Source organism: Eretmochelys imbricata, chromosome 20, assembly GCF_965152235.1.
Source record: "Eretmochelys imbricata isolate rEreImb1 chromosome 20, rEreImb1.hap1, whole genome shotgun sequence".
Classification (NCBI taxonomy): Eukaryota; Metazoa; Chordata; order Testudines; family Cheloniidae; genus Eretmochelys; species Eretmochelys imbricata.
Genome location: NC_135591.1, coordinates 15,142,804 through 15,167,850, shown reverse-complemented (window position 1 = coordinate 15,167,850; position 25,047 = coordinate 15,142,804). Strand labels below are relative to the sequence as shown.

Below are 25,047 nucleotides of genomic sequence, written 5' to 3'. Positions count from 1 at the left end.
GACATGCAAAAACCTGTGGAGAACACTTCAATCTCTCTGGTCACTCTGTTACAGACCTAAAAGTTGCAATTCTTCAACAAAAGAACTTCAAAAACAGACTCCAACGAGAGACTGCTGAATTGGAATTAATTTGCAATCTGGACACCATTACATTAGGCTTGAATAAAGACTGGGAGTGGATGTGTCATTACAAAAAGTAAAACTATTTCCCCATGTTTGTGTCATCCCCCGTTCCCCCCCCCACACACACACACACACACTGTTCCTCACACATTCTTGTCAACTGCTGGAAATGGCCCACCTTGATTATCACTACAAAAGTTTTTTTTTTTCTCTCCTGCTGGTAATAGCTCACCTTACCTGATCACTCTCCTTACAGTGTGTATGGTAACACCCATTGTTTCATGTTCTCTGTGTATATAAAATCTCCCCACTGTATTGTCCACTGTATGCATCCGATGAAGTGAGCTGTAGCTCACAAAAGCTTATGCTCAAATAAATTTGTTAGTCTCTAAGGTGCCACAAGTACTCCTTTTCTTTATGCAGAGATCTAGGTAGCATAGGCCCACGCTTCAAAATATACCCCTTGATTTGTGCCACCTTTCGGTTGATCTCCACTAGGATTTAAAGGTGTTAGCTAGCATGTTCTAAAACGCTAGTGTGGACAAAGCAGCATAAAACACACTAGCTAACACATTCTCACACACCTTTTAAATCCTAGGCTAATGTTCACTGCAGAAAAGTTGTGCATCTTCATTGAGAAAGCTATCTACCTCGTACCCCCCTTATGTGAGGCTGACGCAGAAAAGCTACATTGAAATAAAACCTACCTGTGCTTTGTCTCTACTAGGATTTTTACAGTGTGATAGCTGTCTCCTTTTTCTGTCTTCTCTGCACAGCTGTAGTCAGGACAAAGCTTTTGTTCAGCTTGGCTTGATGATTTTGTTTTCTAGCTCTTCTACCTGCTAACCAAAGCAAACTGTGTAATTGTAACTTAATATTGAAGAGTAAAGATTCACAGCCCCCCAAAAGCATGTTTGTCTCAGGAGATCTTAACTTTGCCCACTACTTTTATTTCTTTATATTTGCAGATATCTGATTCTAGCAATGCATCTACTAGTCCTAAAGCTCCTTCCCCTGCTAATTCTTTAGCAGTTTCCCATTAAAATTTAGCAGTCCTCACTTTGCTATCGAAGGCTGCGTATTAAAGGGGAATTTGTAATAGTCAGTCTCTTATTCAGATTAATTTGTAAACAAACATAAAAAATGATTTTACAAAAACATATTGCTTAAGAACTAATTGTAGTATTCTAATCGCTAGTGTAACCCTCTGGCCTGAAATGTTCAGGTAGCTGCCTCCTAGATTTTAAATCATTTTGAGGCATGTAGAGTGTTATGCAACTTCAAAAAAGGTATTGGAAAAATACCAGCGGCTAAACCCTGAGGCTGTAACTGAAAGCTACATAGCACTGCTATGGTACCTTACATTACCTCTGAGTACAGCTACATCAAGTGTATTGCTTCTCTTTTTCTTGCCAAACCTTTCATTCCAAACTCCACCTTAACCTACCAACGTAGAGTATTCCTGGAACCTAATGTCGGCAAAAAGCCTCCAGTCATAAGATAAATCTATTTTTTTATTTGTTAATGATAGGTTAAAAGACGATTAATGTCTTAACGAATGTGAAATTCTTCTTTGCTATATTTAGGGTTTATTACCTACCCTTCAAGGTGTATTTGCTTTGCTGAGTTATGTCACTGTATTAAAACAGGACCTGTCTATGACTGTTTGGCTTTGGGTTTAACTATAGATGGAAAAAACCCCACCTGTGGTTGCTATCTTAAACGCTATCAAAAGATAAAATAAGCTGATAGAAAAGGAGTACTTGTGGCACCTCAGAGACTAACAAATTTATTTGAGCATAAGCTTTCGTGAGCTATCATTGGATGAAGTGAGCTGTAGCTCACAAAAGCTTATGCTCAAATAAATTTGTTAGTCTCTAAGGTGCCACAAGTCCTCCTTTTCTTTTTGTGAATACAGACTAACACGGCTGTTACTCTGAAACCTATCAATAAGGTAATAAAATCTCTATGCTGCTTATGCCACAGGGTATATTATAATCTTCTGAAAATAGCAATGTAGTTGTGATTTTAAAGCTCTTCAATTGCTTATACTTTTCAGATGCTTGGAGCTTTTTAATAAAGGTACCATTTGAGCAGAAGTAGTTTGTGCTTGTTCTCACCCCAAAAGTAAATTGTCTGGAGAAATCTTTACGGAATTCTGTGGGGCCTCTTTTTAGTTGGCCTATAAGATTTTTGTGGCAGGGCCTATGTGTTTCTGCAGCACGTAAAACACTGAGGTCCCAGTCCTGATTGCTTTGTGGTAGCACGTATAGACACCAAACAACAAATTTCCAAATGTGGAAAGGGATGTGTGGTCAGTGCTTTACGAGAATGACTTGCTCATAGCTCAAGAACTGTAAGAACTAGATTTTGAAAAGAAACTCAGCACCCACAATTGAAGCTAGATTTTCAAAACAGCTTATTTCCAATTTAGGCACCTAAATAAGTTGCCAGACTTTGAAAGGTATTCTGCACCCAGCAGCTCCTCTTGCTTGGGTGCTGAGCTTTTTGAAAACCCAGCTATAAACCTAACCCTCTTCTTGTTTTCTACGGGAAAACTTGGATTTCAGACCTTGATACTACAGGTGCTGAGCACCCTTAACTCCCATTGACTTCAGGGACAGTTGAAGATGTTAAGCACATTGCAGGATTGGGCCGATAGACATTTTTGCAAAGATTTTATTTAGACAGAGCAAGGCATGTAAGGGTTTAGAAAAATCTCTTGTCCCACATGCGCTGTATGGGACCAAGTACTCAAGAGCTGATGCTTCTGCATGTCTGCAGACATGTGTGACGGACTTCCCTGGGGTGCAACCTGGAATTGGGGTACTGCTGAGCCCTCTGGCATACCAATCTGTGCTCCCCCCCTCACACTGTGAGGCTGTGACAAGCTGCAGTTCTCTCCAGGTCTTGCACTTACACAGCCATACGGAGACAGGGACATGCCACTCATGAGCCAACAACAGAGAGGCTCCCCTAGGCACCAACTGTGTAGGTGCTCCAGGGCTGGAGCACTTATGTGGGGGGGAAGCACCCATCAGCAGGCAGCTCTCCCTCTCCCACAGCACCTCCCACCCGCCACTGGCTCCTCCACTCAACTCCTCTCCCTCCCTCCCAGCGCCTCCCACCCACTACAATCAGCTGTTTCATGGCTTGCAGGAGGCACTGGAAGGGAGGGGGAGGAGCAGGTATGGGGTGTGCTTGGGGGAGGGGGCAAAACTGGGCGCAAAGAGGCAGGACTGGGGTGGAGCAGAGGCGGGAAGAGACAGGGCGGGGTGGGAGCTTGGGAGAAGGGGTGGGGGCAGGGTCTGGGGTGGACCTGGTCAGGAAGAGGTGGGGCAGAGGCGGGGGGGTGGGAGTGGGGGCAAGGGTTTGAGCACCCCTAGAGCCCAGAGGAAGCTGGCGCCTGTGGAGGCACCAGCCAGCTCCCCAGCCTAGGACCCCAGAGCTATACAGTCTTGCCCTACTCAAAAGCCTGGCCAGTGTAAGTTTATTTTCCAGTCCGTCCCTCCCTCAATGTGGAGAGGGCAGTGCACCTGCCCCTGTTCCCTTTGCACTTCAAACAACACACTGTTTTAGGTAAAAAATATAAAACAGATTTATTAACTACAGAAAGAGAGAATGTAAGTGATTATAAATAATAGCACACAGATCAAACTTGGTTACCTAAGAAATAAAACAAAATTGCAATCTAAGTTCTGTACTCTAGACAAGATTTTAATCAAGTGCTGTCTCACCCTTATGGTACAAACAGTCCACCAGTCTTCCATACACAGGCTAGAAATCCCTTCAGCCTGGGACCACTTCCTTTCTTTGTTCCTAAGGTGTTTCCAGGTGTTGAGTTCCAGCGGAGTGAAGCCAAGTGATGATGTCACTTCCTCCTTTTATAGCTTCTTCAATGTGGAGGGAACTTCATTGTCCCAAACAAACCCCCCAGCACAGTTAGTGGAAAAGTACAGGCATAAGATGGAGTCCAGTGTCACATGAGCTGATCACATGCCCTTGCATGCTTCGATGAGTCACAGCAGGGGCCATTACCCATATCCTGACTAGAACTTTCACAGGAAAGTCCATCAGGTCTGGGATTAGCTTCTTCCATGGCCTATTGTGTTTCTTAATGGGCCATGACGTTGAATGGTTCATCCACAATGTGCTGGCTAGAGTGGATGTAAACTACCTTGTGGGTGTCACCCCAGGAGCAAACACATTTGAAATACTGGTACAGAGTCAATATTCATAACTTCAGATACAATGACAGCACGTGCAATCCAACAGGCTATTAATGTTCAACAGATCAAGACTTTTAGAATGATCCCTTACAAGACGTACTTTGCACAAAACGTATAATTAGATCACCTAGGTAAATATGGGGATACTAGGGTGTTGCTTTGGGGTACGGAATGTCACAACCTGTATGTTGAAATCTAGGCAAGTGTGTTTGATAGCTAGAAACCAGTACTGTCCATACATAGTACTGAGGTGGCAAAACTAATATTCTGAACAGAAATATACATATGTGGAAAGGAGACAAGCTATGGTCAAAGGAAGAACAATGACTTGAATTTCCTGAGTTTTGTGGAGCTAGAATCTCAAACATAATTTTCCTTTGTTTTCGGACAGCTCAAAGGACACTGGTTTAAGTCCTGGAAATTGTTAAAATCAATTCTAGACCAGAGCCAAAAAAGCACTGTTCGGTTAAGGGACCAGTAATGGGTTTAAAGACCAGTGATTAGAGAAAATGGTGATTGACTTTTGTTTGCCAAAACAGCTGTGACTGTTCATTCAGAGTGCAGAATCCTGATCTGTACAAAGGCCCCAATTCAACAAGTTGCTTCAGCTCATGCATAGGTCTCGCTAAAAGATGTGCTTAAAGCTAAGCATGTGCTTACTGCCTTGCTGAATCAAGGCCTGAGTATATAGAGATGAGTCTGCTTGGTCCTTTAGGAACCCTCCACATTCTGATTAGTGAGTTTTAAGCCTATACTATATGTTCATTTAAAAAAAAATCCCATGAAAACTGCTGATGTTTACTAATAATAAGTTTAATTGTGAGCAGGGCATAGCTTGTGTTCATAGCAGATTCAGGTAGCTTTTGCTGCACAAATATTGCTATGTGTACTGTAACTGAACTGTGCACACTTGCCCAAATTAATCTATGCAATCAGAGAAGGAAATGCTGCCACTTCTCAACAACAGTATCTACAGAGTGTAATGCAAACCCTTCCTGACCATGAACCTGTAAATTGTCAGTGTTTTCAAAGAGGGATTGAGAATCTGCCTTTTGCATTCTACCATGTCTGTGGAATGTACACTGTTCAGCATAATGCATGGAGCATTTTAATTACAAGTCTAGAATTCTCTTCAGGAGTTGTGATGGTGCAATAAAGCACAGAAGTGAAACCTGATGAGACATTTTAGGGGTGGGGATAAAGAAATGGGAAAAACTTGCATTGTACGTGCAAAAAAGATTTACTGTACTTTCAGTTTGTCACTTTTTTCCACTCAATTCCTTTGTTAATTGAAAATGTTAACTTCACAAGAATGTGGAGCAGTTTGTTGCTGTCTTCTAAAAATGCAAGAACCAGAATGAAGACTTGCAAAAAGAGCTCTAGTTCCTCTTTCGTATACACGTCATCTTCCTAAATTTTAGGATGTAAACAGTATGTGAAATCAGCTCTTCGAAAGACTCCTCATCTAGATCACTGAACATCTTGGGCTTTTTCCCGTTTGATGACCTCTTGAACTTTGATGCATTTTAGCTTAGAATGTAGGAATTGTAGAGTTACAGACTAAATTCTCGCATGATCAAGAGGGGCATTCAGCACACACAAAGAATTTTCAATCTGATACTTCCTCCCCTGCTCAAAATTCCCTGAAGTAGGAGATTACCCATTCTACTAGACAGGTTTCAGAGTAGCATCTGATGAAGTGAGCTGTAGCTCACGAAAGCTCATGCTCAAATAAATTGGTTAGTCTCTAAGGTGCCACTAGTCCTCCTTTTCTTTTTACCAATACAGACTAACACGGCTGCTACTCTGAAACAAAAGGAAGTACTTCTGTTTACACAACACATGGTCAACATGTGGAACTCATTTCCATGGAATGTTGTGAAGGCCAAAATTATAACTTGGTTCCAAAAAGATAAGTTAATTAAGGCTAGGGCCATCAATGGCTATTAGCCAAGATGGTCAGGGATGCATCCCAGGCTCCAGGTGTCCCTAAACTTCCAACTGCCAGGAGCTGGGACTGGATGAGTGAGATGGATCACTTCAAATTGCCCTGTTCTGTTCATTTCCTCTGAAGTATCAGGCACTGACATTTTCAGAAGACAGGATACTGGGCCATTGTTCTGACCCAGTATGGCTGTTCTTATGTTCTTAATATCAACTGCAGGATCTAGACCTTGAGTGAGCAAAGAGACAAGGTGGGTGAGGTGGTATCTTTTGGTAAGGGAGACTAGCTTTTGATCTTACACTGAGCTCTTTGGGTCTGAGCAAGGCAGTCTGCAGACTTTTTTAGGGCTCTCCACAGAAGTTCACCCACATGCAACAAGCTGCAAGGCTGGGGTCTAGAACATGTATGGTGATGCCAAAATTCCTCACCCCTCTCTTTCTTATTCTATCTAACACTGGATCAAATGCTTCTCTAGAATTATGGGAGATGTGACATTGCTAAATCAGGATTTAAATAGCAGCAGGAAGCAGTGACCTGCTAATTCAGCAGATTTAAAACAAGAGGGAGAAAATACAGGTTTAATTATTAAGTAGCAATACAAAAGGGACAGGGTATTTACTCTGGAGCTCACTTTTGAGACATCTTTTACAATGACTTTTGGTTTTACCCAGTTTCTAAGTATTTGTAGATAATTCCAGGATGTTGATTTTTGACTCTTGTTCATTCTCTTCCCCTTGCTACATGTTTGTAAACAGTCATTCTGACAGATGAGGAGGTCCAGAGGAAGAGAGAGATGATAACGAAGAGGAAGGAAGAGGAGGCTCTTAAAGAGAGCATGAAGCCCAAATTATCGGAGGAGCAACAGAGAGTCGTTGACATTCTTCTCGAGGCCCATCGCAAAACTTATGACCCAACCTATTCTGACTTCACCCAGTTCCGGGTATGTTCCAGGACCTGCTTTCTCTCCCTTAGCTTTCTTGCGAAGACTTCCCGTTTGCTGTTACTAGGAGGACCTCTGGTGGTGGTAGAAGGCTGTGCCAAAATTCTGATAGATAAGCTAAGTAGTAGTCTCTACCTCTTCCATACCATGACCCAGTGTTACAATGTAAAGTTTTGAGATCTTCCTCCTAACTAGTCATATGGGGAAGAAAGGTGGTCATGATGCCCTGAATCTTGTTTATGGCTCCCCCAGGTTCAGAACGTGTGATCTTAGGGCACTCACTGACTATCAGTGAAAGTGCCCATGTGCTGTTCTCCCAAAATGTCATTCTGTTTATATAACTGGGGCTCAGAATCTTGCCACAAATGACAGTGGCAGCTGTCAATCACTGGAAGGCTTTAAATCAAGACTGGATGTCTTTCTAAAAGACAGGTTTCAGAGTAGCAGCCGTGTTAGTCTGTATTCACAAAAAGAAAAGGAGTACTTGTGGCACCTTAGAGACTAACCAATTTATCTGAGCATAAGCTTTCGTGAGCTACAGCTCACTTCATCGGATGCATTCAGTGGAAAATACAGTGAGGAGATTTATATATACACAAAACATGAAAAAATGGGTGACTTGCTATAGCTCTAACAGAAGCTGTGGACTTGAATCAGAAATTACTGGGTGAAGTTCTCTGTGGTTGTTGTTATGTAGATCAGACTAGATCCCAATGATCCCCCTAAGCTCTGACCTTAAAATGTATGAATCCATTCCAGTTGCCATCCATGAGAGAAGTACTATAGGTCAAATCAGAGCCTACATGTATATTGAATTAGTCAAATTCCTCAGTGGTATGCAAGGACTCTGGAACACAAGATTCAAACATGCAGCAATTGCATAAAACCTTTCTCTGCCTCGGATACAGTATTTTTTTTTTAATAAGCTGGAAATTAATGAGTAGCTGACTATTTTCTTAGATCAATAGTGATTGGAAAACTAATATTCAAAACCTGAGTATGTGCTGGATGATCTGGTTAAATATGGCAGGCCTGATCCCAGCTGATGTAAATCAACTTAGCTTCATTGATAGGCTGATTCACACAACCAAGGATCTGGGCCAGGAAGTGGAACACTAGTAGCTTAAAATTAGAAGAAAAACCTAAGTTACTAATATTCCTAATGTATCTGCCCTGTTAGTTTTGAGACCTTTAACACAATCACTAGGTAATTTTAATTATAGAATTATATTTAATGTGTCTTAAACCCAGAAGATACACAACAAAACAGAATTAAAAAGTAATGTCCCAGTGCAAAAGAGGACACATGGTAGAAGCTATTGGTTAGTCAATTTTAAAATACTTCTAAATCAGCCTTGCAACATTGTCATGACAACTTACCATCCCAGGAACAATTGACTAATCTGCTTTTTCCCATGATGGTGGTGGTGGAGGAAAACCTGATGATATTTTACTCGTTGGACAGGGTATCGTAGGAAGAAGTCCAGCGTCAGCCAGGAATGACCTGAGCAATCTAACAGAGATAGGAAAGACCAAGGTGAAGTTTCCAAAAACACTCAGCACCAGTCCAGCTCTGCTCCCATCAAAATTAATGGAAGCAGAGGTAGACCAACACTGAGCACTTTTGGAAATTCTCCTCCAAAATCCTATAATCCACTGGATTGTACCCTTATCCTTGGCCAGGACTATGTTTAAGAAGTGCGCCCCTCTACCTGGGAGGACACAGAGAATAAAGAAAAATGCAGTGTTCCTTTGTCAACCCACTTTCTCAGAGGTATAATCAGTTCCTGCATTCTGTTCCAGCCTCCTGTGAGAGCCAACTCAAGCAAAAGAATAACTAGATCATCATCGGTCCTTACGCATGGCTCCTCATCAGAAGAGTCTTCAGATACCTTCAGCTGTTCTCCAGGTATTATACGTGGTATTGGCTTTCTCCCCTACAAATGATAGTCACATGGATAAGTCAGAGTAGGGATTTAAGCAATCTGTGGGGTTTTTAAATAACGGTTATTTTGACAGTTTGTCATTTCTGAGTCTTCATGATCTTCATGATCTTTGTTTAAGAAATGCAACCCCTTCCCCCACAACCCTGCCAAACACTTAAATACATGCCTAACAGTAAGCACGTGCATAGTCCAGGGTTAGTGCTCGTGTGTTTAAAGTTAAGCGTGTTAAATGTTTTGTTGGATCATGGCCTAATTCCACATTTGATGCATCAGAGGCATCCCCTCTTGCGCCAAACCTGAAGCAACTCCTCTGCCTGGAGGGTTGTGTGGCTGGGAGGGAATAGGTAATGGCAGAGGACAGCTGCTCTACAAGGTATCACCTTAGCAAACCCTCAAGCAAATACCTTTGTGACATTTCTGCTCCGTGCTACGCCAGTCCAGTGGTTCTGCAGATTTTAGAGAGCAAGACAGAACCTGGCTCAGAGGAGGGGTGGCTGATTGGGATGCTACAGAGAGCAGGAGACAACCATGAGAGGGGGTTTGCTTTAGGTGGAGACTGGATGGAGAGGAAGCCAGGGATGGAGAGGAACCCATAGAGGCCTCACAGGGAGGGGTTTGCTGTAGGCGTATGGCTTTGTTGAACAGGAGGGAGCTGTGGGGGTAAGTAGGGAGAGGATAGCAAATAGGTAAACAGCTGGGGAACGGGGTGAGGGAAGAGCAGGGAGCAGAAGACTGGCTAGGGGTAAATAGTTGTAGGGGTGGTATCAGGGAGCAGGGGGATTATAACACAGGGGATATTGGTGCCTGGGTATGGGGTAATGTGAGTTACTAGGCAAGGCGGGGATATAGACTGCTTGGAGGCAGATGGTAATGGTGCCAGGTGAGAGATGTGGGTGAATGCGATGCAGATTTTCAAAATAAACAGAGCTTTAGTGTTGCTTTGATTCCAAAATTCTCCTAATTGTGCTGCAGTGGCTCCTCAAGGCTCCTTTTCCAAGGACAGCTAAAATCCCTGTAGCATGAGTCAGCTCACTCAAACACAGATTGTTGCATACTTTTCCTCTCTCTCATTTTTACTAAAATATTCCCTAGCCTAAGTCCCCTAAGGGCAAGGTGCACTTGGTGCCCATGGACTGGGATACAAATGTTGTGGTTGTGCAGTTATTTATTTTGACACTCTCTCCTCTTGGTTGATTTTTATCCTGAAGAACAAACTTCCTATCATGGGGAAACAGTGCAGCCAAGATAAATATCAACCTCTTTCCACTCCACAGAGTCTGTAGAGCACAGAATGTTCTCCAACATGGCACTGAACGAGGAGTCTGACGAAAGCCCTCCCATGGATATTAACCTCTCGCACCTCACCATGCTACCTCACCTGGCTGACCTCGTCAGCTACAGCATACAGAAAGTGATTGGCTTTGCAAAAATGATCCCAGGGTTCAGGTAAGGACGGGTTTGTTCCCCAAAGTTTGGGCAGGCTTTGCTTTGATTTTTTTGGTTGAAATCACTCTGTCTGTCTTGCTTTATGCTGCTTGTTCATTTTCCTAAATTTGTCTCATCTCTGCTGCTGCCTTAAGCCCAAGCATTCTTCTTTCTTGCTCCTTCTGCAGCTCAGCACTGCCTCCACTGAAGTCATCACTGACTCTTCTCTTCCTGTTGCTTCCCTAGCCTTATCCACAATGCCCCTAATCCAGCACTTAAACACATGCCTAACTCTAAGGGCTTGGCTACACTTGCAAGTTAGAGTGCATTAAGTCAGCCCCTGGCACCCTAACTCCTGAGGTGTCCACACTGGCAAGGCACGTAGAGCGCTCGGACTCCACGGCTGGAGCGCCCCTGATAATCCACCTCCACAAGAAGTATAACACTTGCTGCGCCCCGGCTGGAGCACCGCGGCACCAGTGTGGACACCCTGGTCTATTAATGCGCTCTGATCAGCCTCCAGAAGTGTCCCACAATGCCTGTTCTAGCCACTCTGGTCTTCACTTTGAACTCTACTGCCCTGCACTCAGGTGACCAACCATCAGACACGCCTTTTACATTTTCTGGGAATTTTGAAATTCCCCTTCCTGTTTGCTCAGCAAGGCGTGGAGTGCTCTCAATGCATCTTTCCAGGTGACCATGCCTCCACGCAACAGACAGTCCCCAGTGTGGAGCAATGGCGAGGTGCTGGACCTCATAGAATCGTAGAATATCAGGGTTGGAAGGGACCTCAGGAGGTCATCTAGTCCAACCCCCTGCTCAAAGCAGGACCAATCCACAACTAAATCATCCCAGCCAGGGGTTTGTCAAGCCTGACCTTAAAAACCTCTAAGGATGGAGATTCCACCACCTCCCTAGGTAACCCATTCCAGTGCTTCACCACTCTCCTAGTGAAACAGTGTTTCCTAATATCCAACCTAGACCTCCCCCACTGCAACTTGAGACCATTGCTCCTTGTTCTGTCATCTAGTACCACTGAGGACAGTCTAAATCCATCCTCTTTGGAACCCCCTTTCAGGTAGTTGAAGGCTGCTATCAAATCCCGCCTCACTCTTCTCTTCTGCAGACTAAATAAGCCCACTTCCCTCAGCCTCTCCTCATAAGTCCTGTGCTCCAGCCCCCTAATCAATTTTGTTGCCCTCTGCTGGACTCTTTCCAATTTTTCCACATCCTTCTTGTAGTGTGGGGCCCAAAACTGGACACAGTACTCCAGATGAGGCCTCACCAATGCCAAATAGAGGGGAATAATCACTTCCCTCGATCTGCTGGCAATGCTCCTACTAATGCAGCCCAATATGCCGTTAGCCTTCGTGACAACAAGGGCACACTGTTGACTCATATCCAGCTTCTCGTCCACTGTAACCTCTAGGTCCTCTTCTGTAGAACTGCTGCCTAGCACTCAGTCCCTAGTCTGTAGCAGTGCATGGATTCTTCCGTCCTAAGTGCAGGACTCTGCACTTGTCCTTATTGAACCTCATCAGATTTCTTTTGGCCCAATCCTCTAATTTGTGTAGGTCCCTCTGTATCTTATCCCTACCCTCCAGCATATCTACCACTCGTCCCAGTTTAGTGTCATCTGCAAACTTGCTGAGGGTGCAATCCATGCCATTCTCCAGATCATTAATGAAGATATTGAACAAAACCGGTCCCAGGACCGACCCTTGGGGCACTCCGCTTGATACTGGCTGCCAACTAGACATGGAGCCATTGATCACAACCTGATGATCTAGCCAGCTTTCTATCCACCGTATAGTCCATTCATCCAGCCCATACTCTTTAACTTGCTGGCAAGCTAGAGTTTGCAGGGAAGAAGCTGTCCAGTCCCAGCTGCGCTCCAGCCATAGGAATTATGATACCTTCGGGCAGATATCAAGGGACATGATGGAAAGGGGCCATGACCAGGACGCACAGCAGTGCAGGGTTAAAGTGAAGGAGCTGCAGAATGCCTACCACAAAGCGTGGGAGGCAAACCACCGCTCTGATGCTGCCCCCACGACCTGCCGTTTCTACAAAGAGCTGGGCGCGATACTTGGGGACGACCCCACTTCCACTCGAAAGACCACCATGGATACTTCAGAGGCCATAGCAGCACAGAGTTCAACAAGGCAGGAGGAGGAAAGCGGGAACGAAGGTGCTGAGGAGGAGGGGGACAGCCCGGCATCCCTAGATGCATGCAGCCAGGAGCTGTTTTCAAGCCAGGAGGAAGGTAGCCAGTCGCAGCGGATAGTGATTGGGCAAGAACAAACCGCAGAGGAGGTGCCTGGTAAGTGGCTTTTATTTTGGGAAGGTAGTTGTTCGGTGCGGGCCCTTGGGGCAAGGAGGGTTGCAGGGTTAGGGCTGCATGCATGCCTAGATGCGGAATAGGGCATTGATGTGCTCTCTCACATCGCGGTAATTGGCCTCAGGGATGTCTTCAAAGGTCTGATGCAGAAGCTGGGCAATCCGCTTGCACAGGTTCCTTGGCAGAGCTCCTTGTCCCAGTATACGTGGGATAGCTCCGTGGTTTGAGCATCGGCCTGCTAAACCCAAGGTTGTGAGTTCAATCCTTGAGGAGGCCATTTAGGGATCTGGGGCAAAAATTGGGGATTGGTCCTGCTTTGAGCAGGGGGTTGGACTAGATGACCTCCTGAGGGCCCTTCCAACCCTGAGATTCTATGATTAAGGCTAACATGTCCATGCCACTGTGCCGTGATGGGCGGACGGACCACTGCTGCACACAGGCAATCTGCATAAGGGCCAGGGTGGAAGCCACATTGTAGTAGAAGACCCTCCCTTGCTTCCCAGGTCACCCTTAGCAGCAAGATATCTTCCAGGACGAATTCATCCTGTGGAAAATGTGGGGACAGTGTTCACTATAGGGGCCCCCTACAGCTGTTGGCTCTTCCCAAGGCACAGAACCCCAGAGGACAGTATGGCTATGAAACGATCAGTCCCCCTTGCCCCCGTGCTTACTCACCATTTTGGGGCTCCTGTGGATTATGTTCGCTCGCTTTGGGTCGGGCAGTTTCTGCTATTGTGTACACTCTCTATTTGTCTTTAAGTACAGCCAAATCATTGCTCTGTCTGGTGTGAACAATGCTGCCTCTGTTAAGTGTTGCATTTTGGCTTTACAGATGCAACCTTGAGATCCCAGCCATCCTTGTTATCAACTGCTGAAAGATTTCAAAGAATCAGGAAGCGTCCGCAAAGACGCAGAGGACCTGCTGCATGAAGTCATGCAGCAGTCCCTTAATGAAAATCAAAAAGTACAGGAGTGGCGGGAGACTGAAAGGCGGCTCCACCAGCAGAATGCGGATCACCGGCACCAAAGCACGGAGCAGCTGCTAAGCATCATGGAGCGCCAAGCGGACTTGATGCAGGCGCTCATAGCAATGCAGACGGAGCACATCCGCACCTGCCCACCCCCTGCAGCCGTTGTCCCAAAACTCTTTCCCTTGTGCCCCCATGTCACTGCCAACCCACTTTCCCCAACATCCGGGTTCTTATCTCCACCAGCTGCCTCCAATGCCTGTAGCTTCACCACCCAGCCTTGCAAACTACACCCTTACCCACTGCACTCAACCCACATCACCACGCATGTTAGCCAGCCTCATTGTACGGCACTCCAGACAGGAAGGCTGAGTATGATAACAGGACATATGCAAATCTGTGATTGTCCCGTTCCCCACCCCACCCCCTTCCCTCCTCCCACACAGCACAGATGTGTCATGCCCTTTCTGTTTCCCAAGCAGTTGTGTTTCTTTTCAATAAATGACTGTTTTGGCTTTGAAAATGTTCTTTATTGCATTAAGTAAAAGATACCATAGCCCAGGAAAGCAACAGGCACTGCAAGTCAGTGCATCGTACGTAGCAAACACAGATGCAGGGCACCAAACATTACTGATGGCTTTCAGCATCAAATTGCTCCCTCAAGGCATCCCTAATCCTTACAGCCCCGCGCTGGGCCCCTCTAATACGCTGGTCTCTGGGTGTTCAAATTCAGCCTCCAGGTGTTGAACCTCTGAGGTCCATGCCTGAGTGAAGCTTTCACCCTTCCCTTCACAAATGTTATGGAGGGTACAGCATACAGCTATAACGGTGAGGATGTTGTCATCGGCCAGGTCCAGCTTCCCATACAGACAGCACCAGTGGCCCTTTAAACGGCCAACAGCACACTCAACAGTCATTCTGAAAAAAGAAAAGGAATACTTGTGGTACCTTAGAGACTAACAAATTTATTTGAGCATAAGCTTTTGTGAGCTACAGCTCACTTCATCGGATGCATTCTGCACCGACTCAGCCTGTTGTGGAACCGTTCCTTGCTGCCATCGAGGCTCCCTGTGTAGCGTTTCATGAGACACGGCATTAAAGGGTAAGCGGGGTGTCCAAGGATCACAATGGGCATTTCGACTTCCCCTACGGTGATCTTCTGGTCTGGGGAAAAAGTCCCAGCTTGCAGCTTCCTGAACAGGCCAGTGTTCCAGAAGATGCGTGTGTCATGCACCTTTCCGGACCAGCCTGCGTTAATGTCCATGAAACACCCACAGTGATCCACAAGCGCCTGGAGAACCATAGAGAAATACCCCTTCCGATTTATGTACTCTGAGGCGAGGTGGTCTGGTGCCAGAATTGGAATGTGCGTCCCATCTATCACCCCTCCGCAGTTAAGGAAACCTATTGTGCAAAGCCAGCCACAATGTCACCCACATTGCCCAGAGTCACGGTTCTTCTGAGCAGGATGCGATTAATGGCCCTACAAACTTGCATCAATCCGATTCCAGCGGTCGACTTTCCCACTCCAAACTGGTTAGTGACTGGTAGCTGTCTGGAGTTGCCAGCTTCCAGACTGCAATAGCCACCCGCTTCTCCACCGTCAGGGCAGCTCTCAATCTCGTGTGCTTGCGCCGCAGCCCAGACTTGCATGACGATGTGATCCCACCACTCAGTGCTTGTTTCCTGAGCCCAAAGTTTACAAATCACTCTGTAAAGCATTCTATAATCTTAGCATGATGATGATTCATAGAAGGCGTGTGGTGTTTTGTGGATTGCTCTGGATTGGAAGTGGCTTCTGCCAAGTTCAGCGCTGAGCGGTGATAGGATGAGGACTTCTCAAGAGCTCCCAGGAAGAATAACTAAAGCACTCAAATCTAAAAGCTTACTCAGACGGCAGTGTCTTTCAGTTTCAAAGAACAGAACAAAGGTTCTGTGTTTCTGAGAATTCCAGGAACAGCCTCTGCTATTCTCTGATCACTTTCATCTAGTACAGATGGCGGGCTGATTATTGGTCTGGAAGCTAACCATGGATTTGAGTTCAATCCCTGATGTGTGCTGCTATCTTGGTAAAGCCAAATTTGCCTTTTATTTTTCAAGTTTACACCAGTATATTTGTGCCCTCTATTAAATTCTGATTTGTTACACTGGTGTAAAGACAGAGTAAATCCATTGTAGATAATCCATTGACACAAGTGAAATCAGAATCTGGCTCCTCACATCCAAAAGAACTCTTCTTATTTGCTTTCTGCTTGTACTTCTCGCTTTTGCTCACTAGTGGGATTCTTTTGCAAGATGTCAACTCAAGGTTCAGCAACTCAGAGTTGGAAACTTCTTCCGCCCACTCAATTTCTGAGCCCAGGATGCTAGTAGGAATTGAGGGTTACTATAGTATCTAGATGTGGATAGTGAAGGTGGTTGGGCCAGCAGATACAGTTTAACATAAGCAAATGTTAGTTAATTTGGGAGCCAGAGGGTAGATGTTAGATGGATAAGTCATCGGACACCCTAATGAGCAAAAAGATCTGACCATTACTGTGGGAAAATCAGTGAAAGCATTGGTTCCATCACTGGTAATGTTAAATTTGTGTTTGTGAGGCTCTTAGGCCTCTCTCTGGTGTGCATCACCACAGTATCCATCAGCAATGCTTTATTTTGATACCATAGCACCTCAATGTGGTAAACTGATTTCCTTATTTCCCATTATGCAGTTGAAGTAAGAGACCCCAAGGTAACATAGTATGGTTTTGTTCAACATCTTCATTAAAGACCTGGAGGATGGCTTGGATTTCACCTTCAGCAAGTTCGTGGATGACACTAAGCTGGGGAGAGAGGCAGATACACTGGAGGATAGGGATAGGATCCAGAGGGACATAGACAAATAGGAGAATTGGGCCAAAAGAAATCTGATGAGGTTCAACAAGGACAAGTGCAGAGTCCTGCACTTAGAATGGAAGAATCCCATGCAGTGCTACAGGCTGGGGACCTACTGGCTAAGCAGCAGTTCTGCAGAAAAGGATCTGGGGATTACAGTGGAGAAGCTGGATATGAGTCAACAGTGTGCCCTTTTTGCCAAGAAGGCTAATGGCATATTGGGCTGCATTAGTAGGAGCATTGCCAGCAGATCGAGGGAAGTGATTATTCCCCTCTATTCAGCACTGATGAGGCCACATCTGGAGTATTGTGTCCAGTTTTGGGGCCCCCACTCTAGAAAGGATGTGGACAAATTGGAGAGAGTCCAGCGGAGGACAACAAAAATGATTAGGGGTCTGAGGCACAACTTATGAGGAGAGGCTGAGGGAACTGGGCTTATTTAGTCTGCAGAAGAGAAGAGTGAGGTGGGATTTGATAGCAGCCTTCAACTACCTGAAGGGGGATTCCAAAGAGGATGGAGCTAGGCTGTTCTCAGTGGTGGCAGATGAGAGAACAAGGAGCAATGGTCTCAAGTTGCAGTGGGAGAGGTCTAGGTTGGATATTAGGAAACACTGTTTCACTAGGAGAGTGGTGAAGCACTGGAATGGGTTACCTAGGGAGGTGGTGGAATCTCCATCCTTAGAGGTTTTTAAGGTCAGGCTTTACAAAGCCCTGGCTGGGATGATTTAGTTGGGGTTGGTCCTGCTTTGAGCAGGGGATTGGACTAGATGACCTCCTGAGGTCTCTTCCAACCCTAATCTTCTATGATTCTATTATTCTAAGTCGGTGCTAGAAGCAGGATTAGAACACAGATGTGACAGTCTGTATCCTTATGTTCACCCCTTTTACAAGACTATGATAAATTATGCACAAAATATGCCTTGTGAGGTGTCATTTGAAAACTCATAATTTGTTGCTTATTATTATCCTGGTAAAATATGTGTGGCAACATTGTATGTAAAAGATTCTACTGTATGATAGTACTGAGACATGTTCCAAAGTCTGAAAAGCAGCCAAAAACCAGTTCCTCAGAGGCAAAAGGCAAACTGACGCTTCAGCCAGGTGTCAGTGAAATCAAATAGACTATCGCCTGGATAGTCTGTGGCAGGAAAAAGGGTGTAAGGGAGAAATTTACATTTTGGACCCAGTACTGTTCAAGATATTAATAAACGATCTGGGAAAAGGGGTAAACAGGTGGCAAATTTGCAGATGATACAAAACTATTCAAGATCGTTAAGTCCAAAGCAGACTGCGAAGAGTTACAAAGGGATCTCACAAAACTTGGTGACTGGGCAACAAAATGGCAGATTGCATTTATCAACATTGAATTTCAAGTAATGCACATTGCAAAACATAATCTGAAGGATATATATAAAATGGTAGGTCTAAATTAGCTGTTACCACTCAAGAAAGAGATCCTGGAGTCGTTGTGGATAGTTCTCTGCAAAAAAAACATCCACTCAGTGTGCAGAGACAATCAAAATAGCTAACAAAATGTTGGGACTAATTAGGAAAATATCATATTGCCTCTATGTAAATTCATGGTACGCTCTCATCTTGAATACTGCAAGCAGATCTGGTTGCCCCAGCTCAAAAAGATCAATTCATGGAGGATTGGGCCATCAATGGCTCTTAGCCAGGATGGGCAGGAATGGTATCCCTAGCTTCTGTTTACCAGAAGCTGGGAATGGGTGACAGCGGATGGATCACTTGATGATTACTTGTTCTGTTCATTCCCCTGAAGCACCTGGCATTGGCCACTGTTGAAGACAGGATACTGGGCTAGATGGACCTTTGGTGTGACCCAGTATGGCTGTTATGTTCTTGGCAAAGAAACAGCTGGAGGTTCCGGTCCCCACAGGTTTTGTCTCCTGAATCCCAGCTGGAGATGATTCTCAAAGAAGAAAAAGTGTAAGAATGGGGAACAAACACTCCAAGTTATTCCTCCTTTACTCTCTGCCCATGGCATCAATACCTGAAGGATAAGGAAAGTAACACTGAGCTAGAGAGGGGTCCTGGCTGACAGAAATCCAGCCAGTAAGACTACTGAAGCAAGTGGTGAGAGATACCTTTGCTTTGAATTCATTTAACTTAAATTAATATTCTTTGCATTTTACCTTTTTATTTTCTTGTAAACACTTCTGACTTCTTTGCCTCATTACTTGTAATCACTGAAAACCTATCCTTCTGTAGTTAATAAACTTGTTTGATCTAAACCAGTGTGTTTGGATTGAGATACCATTTGAGATAACAGGATTGGTGCATATCATTTTCTATTTAAAAAATGACTATCTTTATATGAGGTTGTATTGTCCAGTAGAGAGCTGGGCAGTATGAGACTCACGTTTCTGGGGGCAAATCTGGGACTGGGAATTTGCTGGTGTTGCTTGGCAGCATAATTCAGGAGCGGCTGGCTGTAGCACTCACCGTATACCTGGAAGTTATGTACATGTTGGAGGCTGTGTGTGAGCAGACCAGGAGTGGTTGCTTTCACAGCAAAGTAGTGTAAAAGGCACTCCAGGTTGGAGAGTTGAGGGGACACAGTTGTTCAATAGTCCCAGTTGTACCCTGGGGAATGTCACAACAGGATTCCTGACTGCTACAGTTCACGCTCTCTCCACTAGGCTACAATGCTTTCTAGGTTAATCATAGGACAAACGTTGTTCGAGACCTATGCATGCTTGTTGTCAGAGCTAGTGCATTATCAAGGAAATAAGTCTCTTTAAGCAGGGACTGCCTTTTGGTTCTGCTTCTGTATCGCTCCTAGCACAATGCGCTCCTGGTCTGTGACCAGGGCTCGTAGGTGCTACTGCAACACACATAATTTTTTAAAAGATGGTACCCTGGTGTCATCATTTCTGTTAGAAACACAGGGAAATACCAGCTTTTCAAATAGGAATGACAGTAGGGGAAGCTGTTATTTTTCAAGATTCTAAGGGGATATTGCAAGTGAGAGAGACTAATTCCAAGTTACAAAAAAAGCTATACAAGGTCCCTTTCCCCAACTCCAACTCCCTTAAGCATTTCATCCTGGGTGAACTGCAGTATCTTTTTACTGCAGTTTCAGTTCATTTAATTTCCAAACGAGCCACCAGAGGGAATTTTGGGTTTTATTCTACTTCTGTATTTCTGTAGTCCAAAAAGGCTGCTTTTGGCGGTGAGCCAGAAGACATTACCTATATGGCTGGCATTTGGTTGCAGGTCCATTGCCAATCTAACTGGAGGGTTGGTGTTAGATTTACTTGAAGTCTCACTGATTGTCTCCCCCTCCCTTCCAATGTTCAGGGATCTGACGGCGGAGGACCAGATTGCCTTACTGAAGTCCAGCGCCATTGAAATTATTATGCTTCGTTCAAACCAGTCGTTTTCCTTGGAGGATATGGCATGGTCATGTGGAGGCAATGAATTCAAGTACCAAATCAATGACGTTACCCAAGGTAAATTATCTCTGGCTACCCCTGTAACCAAAGTACAGCATGGGTCCCATGGCAGCTTTGTTACTTGTTGAAGGTTAATAAATTTGTCTGAATCTGATTTCCCCAACCTTAACATAGATTTTTGCATTTACTATAATTTAATACCACTTTGGGGATGCAAATTGAGATCCGCACCAATTCAAGGAATGCAAAGTTAAGGTGATGTTAGCTGGGATTGGGTACTGGCATGTAATTCATTCCTGACCAGAGCCCCAGCACAAGGCCCTCACATCCCTTACATTGTGCTTGAGCCCCATGGGGCATGTACATTTAACAGCCTAACTAGTCATCTGAAAATAATACCCATTAGAACAGTGGTGGGCAACCTGCGGCCCATTGGCCGCATGCAGCCCATCAGGGTAATCCTCTGGCGGGCCACCAGACAGTTTGTTTACATTTGCACAGCCGCCCATAGCTCCCAGTGGCTATGGTTTGCCGTTCCCAGCCAATGGGAGCTGCGGGAAGTGGCGTGGGCCAGGGGGGCAAAACCAAAGCCCAAAGGCTTCAGCCCCAGGGAAAGGTCCTCTAACCTGAACCTTGCCTCCCAGGGCTGAAGCTCTTGGGCTTTGGCACCAGGCCTCAACAAGTCTAAGCCAGCCCTGGCAACCCCATTAAAACTTAGTCGTGACCCACTTTGGGGTCCCGACCCACAGTTTGAGAACCGCTAGTCTAGAAGTACCTATGCGAAGAGAATGTATCTGATAGAGGGATCCTTAGTCTATCCAATGAAGTCTTTGTCACGCTGTCTGGAGTGGCTCATGGCTATGAGTGTTTACCTCAGGGCAAACTCTCCAAACCAGTGGTGTGTTCTATAATTAGCTTTCACCAAGCCAGTAACAAAAGTGAACTCCTGGATCACTATGTCAGTCTTACGATCAGCCCCTCAGACTCTCCAGCCTATCTTGCCACTCAGGCAAACTGAACTTCGTGATAAAAAAATCTCTTAAACCAAAAATCACACCACATCAGGTTGCTCCCAGTCCCAAGAGACCAGTCACTTACCCCAGATCAATCTGGCCTTGAAATCTGAGCTTCCAGCAACGTAGTCCCTGCTGCTGTCATTTGTTTACCACACTCGGGAGATTCCTGTTTCAAGAGCAGCTGGCTTAAAACAACCTGCTACTGTTACAGTAGTAAATACTTGGAAATTATCTATTTGCAAAAATCCTATGGAAAGTTGAGCCAGTGTGCATGCAAATGTGACACTTGAATAAAATGACTGTTTACCACTGTTGTAAACCCACACACTCTCCTTTTGCAGATCAGCTAACTAGGAATCAGAGTGCTGAGCTTTCCAAGATCCTCAAGTGCCAATGATTCCTTCTCCTAGCTCCTAAAATTATTTGCTTTTAATGGGCATAGCACCAGCAGCATGCTAAGATGCTTTAAATGATGTAAAGACAAGGTCCCTGCTCCAAAGTCTTACCATTTAGCAAGTCTCCGCAGGAGAGAGGCCCAGAAATAAGATATAGGGAGGGTTGTAGGTCTGGAATGAGGTGCATTGATAAAGCTGTGGGAGGGGGTCCCATGATTAGAGTAGCAACACTCAGGTGTAATTACAGCTGTGTGACAAACGCTTAATTGCTTCATGAGAACTAGAGTTTGGAACTGATCCATTTCAACCACTTATTATCTCCTCTCCCATTGACCAAACTCTCTGAGTTGAAGGGACCTGGTTGCAGATATCCTTGATATCTCCGGCACCTTAGAGACTAACCAATTTATTTGAGCATAAGCTTTCGTGAGCTACAGCTCACTTCATTGGATGCATACTGTGGAATGTGTAGAAGATCTTTTTATACACACAAAGCATGAAAAAATACCTCCCCCCACCCCACTCTGCTTTGTGCGTATAAAAAGATCTTCTACACTTTCCACAGTATGCATCCGATGAAGTGAGCTGTAGCTCACGAAAGCTTACGCTCAAATAAATTGGTTAGTCTCTAAGGTGCCACAAGTACTCCTTTTCTTTTTGTGAATACAGACTAACACGGCTGTTACTCTGAAACTTGATATCTCTGCCTTTGTTTTCACTTAGCAGTTGACTTTTAGGAGATCCGAATTCCTGGAGGTAGAAAGACTGTTCTGGAGGATGTTCTGTGTTTTGTCTTTTAGCTGGTCACAGCCTAGAACTGCTAGAACCACTTGTGAAATTTCAGATTGGCTTAAAGAAGTTGAACCTTCACGAAGAGGAGCATGTGCTCCTGATGGGCATCTGCATCCTCTCCCCTGGTAAGAGAAACTTGGTGTCTGGCTGCATGTTCCATGCTCAGAGCCAATAATCTATGAGCTGCCTTTATCTGTACTGAGGAAGTGGGGCTGCCCCCCTCAGCCAGGGCCTACAATGCTAACCACTAGCCATCTATAAGACCCTGATCCAAGCCCAGGGAAGGCACCGCAGCCCTCACAGCCACTGCCGAGCCAGGGAGCAAGAGACTTGGAATCAAACATGGGTTGCCAAGGTGCTGTGTGTGGGGCTACACCTTAAAACCATTCGGAGACTGATGCCAGTGCAGAACAGTGACTCGCTTATTGAGTGGAGCATCTCACTGGGCGTATGACACCAGTGCTCTTGGATCTGCGCTGGCACCTGAGCTGGCTTCCCATCTTGTAAAAGAGAGGGGGCAACTGACAGGGAGATCCCTGTGAGGGATCTGTGATCCTGGAACTTGCTCCCCTCCTTGGTCTGAAATAGCACCCGATTTAGTGGCATGCTGCCAAAAACCTCTGACGTTCCTAACTGAGGGAGGGGAAAGGAGTTTTCAGTGGGTGTCTGGCTGTTTGTTTCTGTTGAAATTATGATGTAGTGCAGCTGTGTCTGACACGTGGCAGTAATGATCGGGCACCTAGAGCCTGGCATAGGTGTACTTCCTGAATCCTTTTAAATAAACAAGCGGCAATAGCAAGAAATCATGGAAATGTCGAGCTGGAAGGGGTTGTCCCCCCACACTGAGGCAGGATTATGCTTAGACCATCCCGACAGTACTAATCAGCTAAACCCTTCCCATGACCTGAATTGTTTGCTTTGATTTCTAGACCGCCCTGGCGTGCAGGACACTTCTCTGGTGGAGTCCCTCCAAGACCGCCTTTCCGAGGTCCTGCAGACCTACATTCTGTGCAAACACCCTCCCCCAGGCAACCGCTTACTCTATGCCAAGATGATCCAGAAGCTGGCAGACCTGCGGAGCCTGAATGAGGAGCATTCCAAACAGTACCGCTGCCTTTCCTTCAAGCCAGAGCACAGCATGCAGCTCACCCCGCTGGTCCTGGAGGTTTTTGGCAATGAAATCTCCTGACTTCAGATGCAGGACAGCGCACCGAGAAAGAAAGGGATAAGTCAGCCTGGTGAGCGGGAGGGGTGTGACCCTTAACCAGGGTTTGTATATAGACCCAGTTTAGTTTCACACTGCTGGAGAGGACTGCGTTTTCTGCACATCTTCAGTCACCTGAGTTGGCTTGCTGCAGAGCGGCAGCCAACCCAGCTACGCTGCTTTTTTTTTCCCCAGCGAGTGGCTTTTCCACTTGCCTTCCTTCTGTAACCAGCTCACATATCCCTTTATGGCTGTTTCAAGGCTGCCTTCAGACTGAGGCCTTCTTGAAACCACCACTTTTTTGGCTTGTTTTACAAAGTAAAAACTGAAAAGTCAGGCCACTAGTTGGGAGGAAACGACGGAGATTTCATGGGTGAGCTTGGAATTCAGGGCTTCAATGAACCCCTAATGCTGTCTGTGGAGAGAGAACAGCTCTCTAGTTACTCCTCCTATCCCTTCCCAAAGCCTGTTGCCCAAGTGCTGTTGGTGCACAGTTGCTGGCTCATTCCACCCCAGAGCCAGCTGAATGATCCCAGCATATGCACCCACCTCCTCCAACACTGGCTACAAAGTACAGAAATATCTTAGTCTCAAAATAAATAGGGCAATGCACTTAGGGGAGAACAATTCCTGTATCTCTGAGAGAAATCTCCATTTGCCCGCTGTGTAGAAGCTGAAGATCTCCGAAGCAATGGCACGTTGTGGTCTGTCCCCCTGTTAATGCGACAGGAATGAATGGGATATTTGTAAGGTTACTAGTCTCTTGGGTTGCTCTGAGAGGTGTAGCCAGACTGGAAGTGGTCTTTGCCAGTTTCACCCTTGATCTGTGATAGACTGAAGACTGTCTCTTGGGCTCCCAGGATGGATAGCTAAAAGCACGAAAATCCATGCTAATCAACATGCTGTACCATTTTTGTTTCAATGTTGATGTTGCCAAGTGTCGAGGTGAGACCTCAGATAATCAGTTAGGAACAAACCCTTTCAGCCTGTGGGGTGGCCAGTGGGGTGGTTTCTGGGCCTTTGGGTCTGCTGGACAGTTATCAAATAGCGTCTGAACAGATTACTTGCCAAGCCTGTTAAATGTGCAACATCTTGGGATAACTCAGTAAGAATTAAGCGGGGAAGGATTAATCTCACGTCTTCCTGCCCTGAAATGTTCTGGTTGCAGCAAGATTTCAGTCTTTACGAGAGGAGTCCTGGTTTCTTAGAACTAAGGAAGAGGAAAAGCAGCCAATAAGCTGTGCATAGCATTGCATCACAGTCAATTAAGGCCTGAAATGAACCCAGTCTTTCATCCTGAGTTCTCCAGAGTTTTCCTGTGCTATGTAGGAGTCCTGCTTTCAATGCACTACAGGACACAGACTCTATTGTGTCAGGAGTCCCATTGTGCTAGGCCCTGTGCAAACATATGAAATCACAGCAGCCAGTGA

At 45.4% G+C, this 25,047-nt stretch overlaps 1 protein-coding gene across 1 annotated transcript in view; it reads left to right on the top strand.

The window, feature by feature from the left end:
* The window catches only part of VDR (vitamin D receptor), a 109,716-nt gene extending 86,114 nt beyond the window's left edge, over positions 1 to 23,602 (top strand). Inside the window, exons 5-10 of the mRNA XM_077838547.1 lie at positions 7,053 to 7,237; positions 9,041 to 9,146; positions 10,458 to 10,629; positions 20,116 to 20,267; positions 22,422 to 22,538; positions 23,343 to 23,602. Coding sequence (XP_077694673.1) covers positions 7,053 to 7,237; positions 9,041 to 9,146; positions 10,458 to 10,629; positions 20,116 to 20,267; positions 22,422 to 22,538; positions 23,343 to 23,602 — 992 coding nt within the window. The remainder of the gene's footprint in view (positions 1 to 7,052; positions 7,238 to 9,040; positions 9,147 to 10,457; positions 10,630 to 20,115; positions 20,268 to 22,421; positions 22,539 to 23,342) is intronic.
* Positions 23,603 to 25,047: the final 1,445 nt, after the last annotated feature.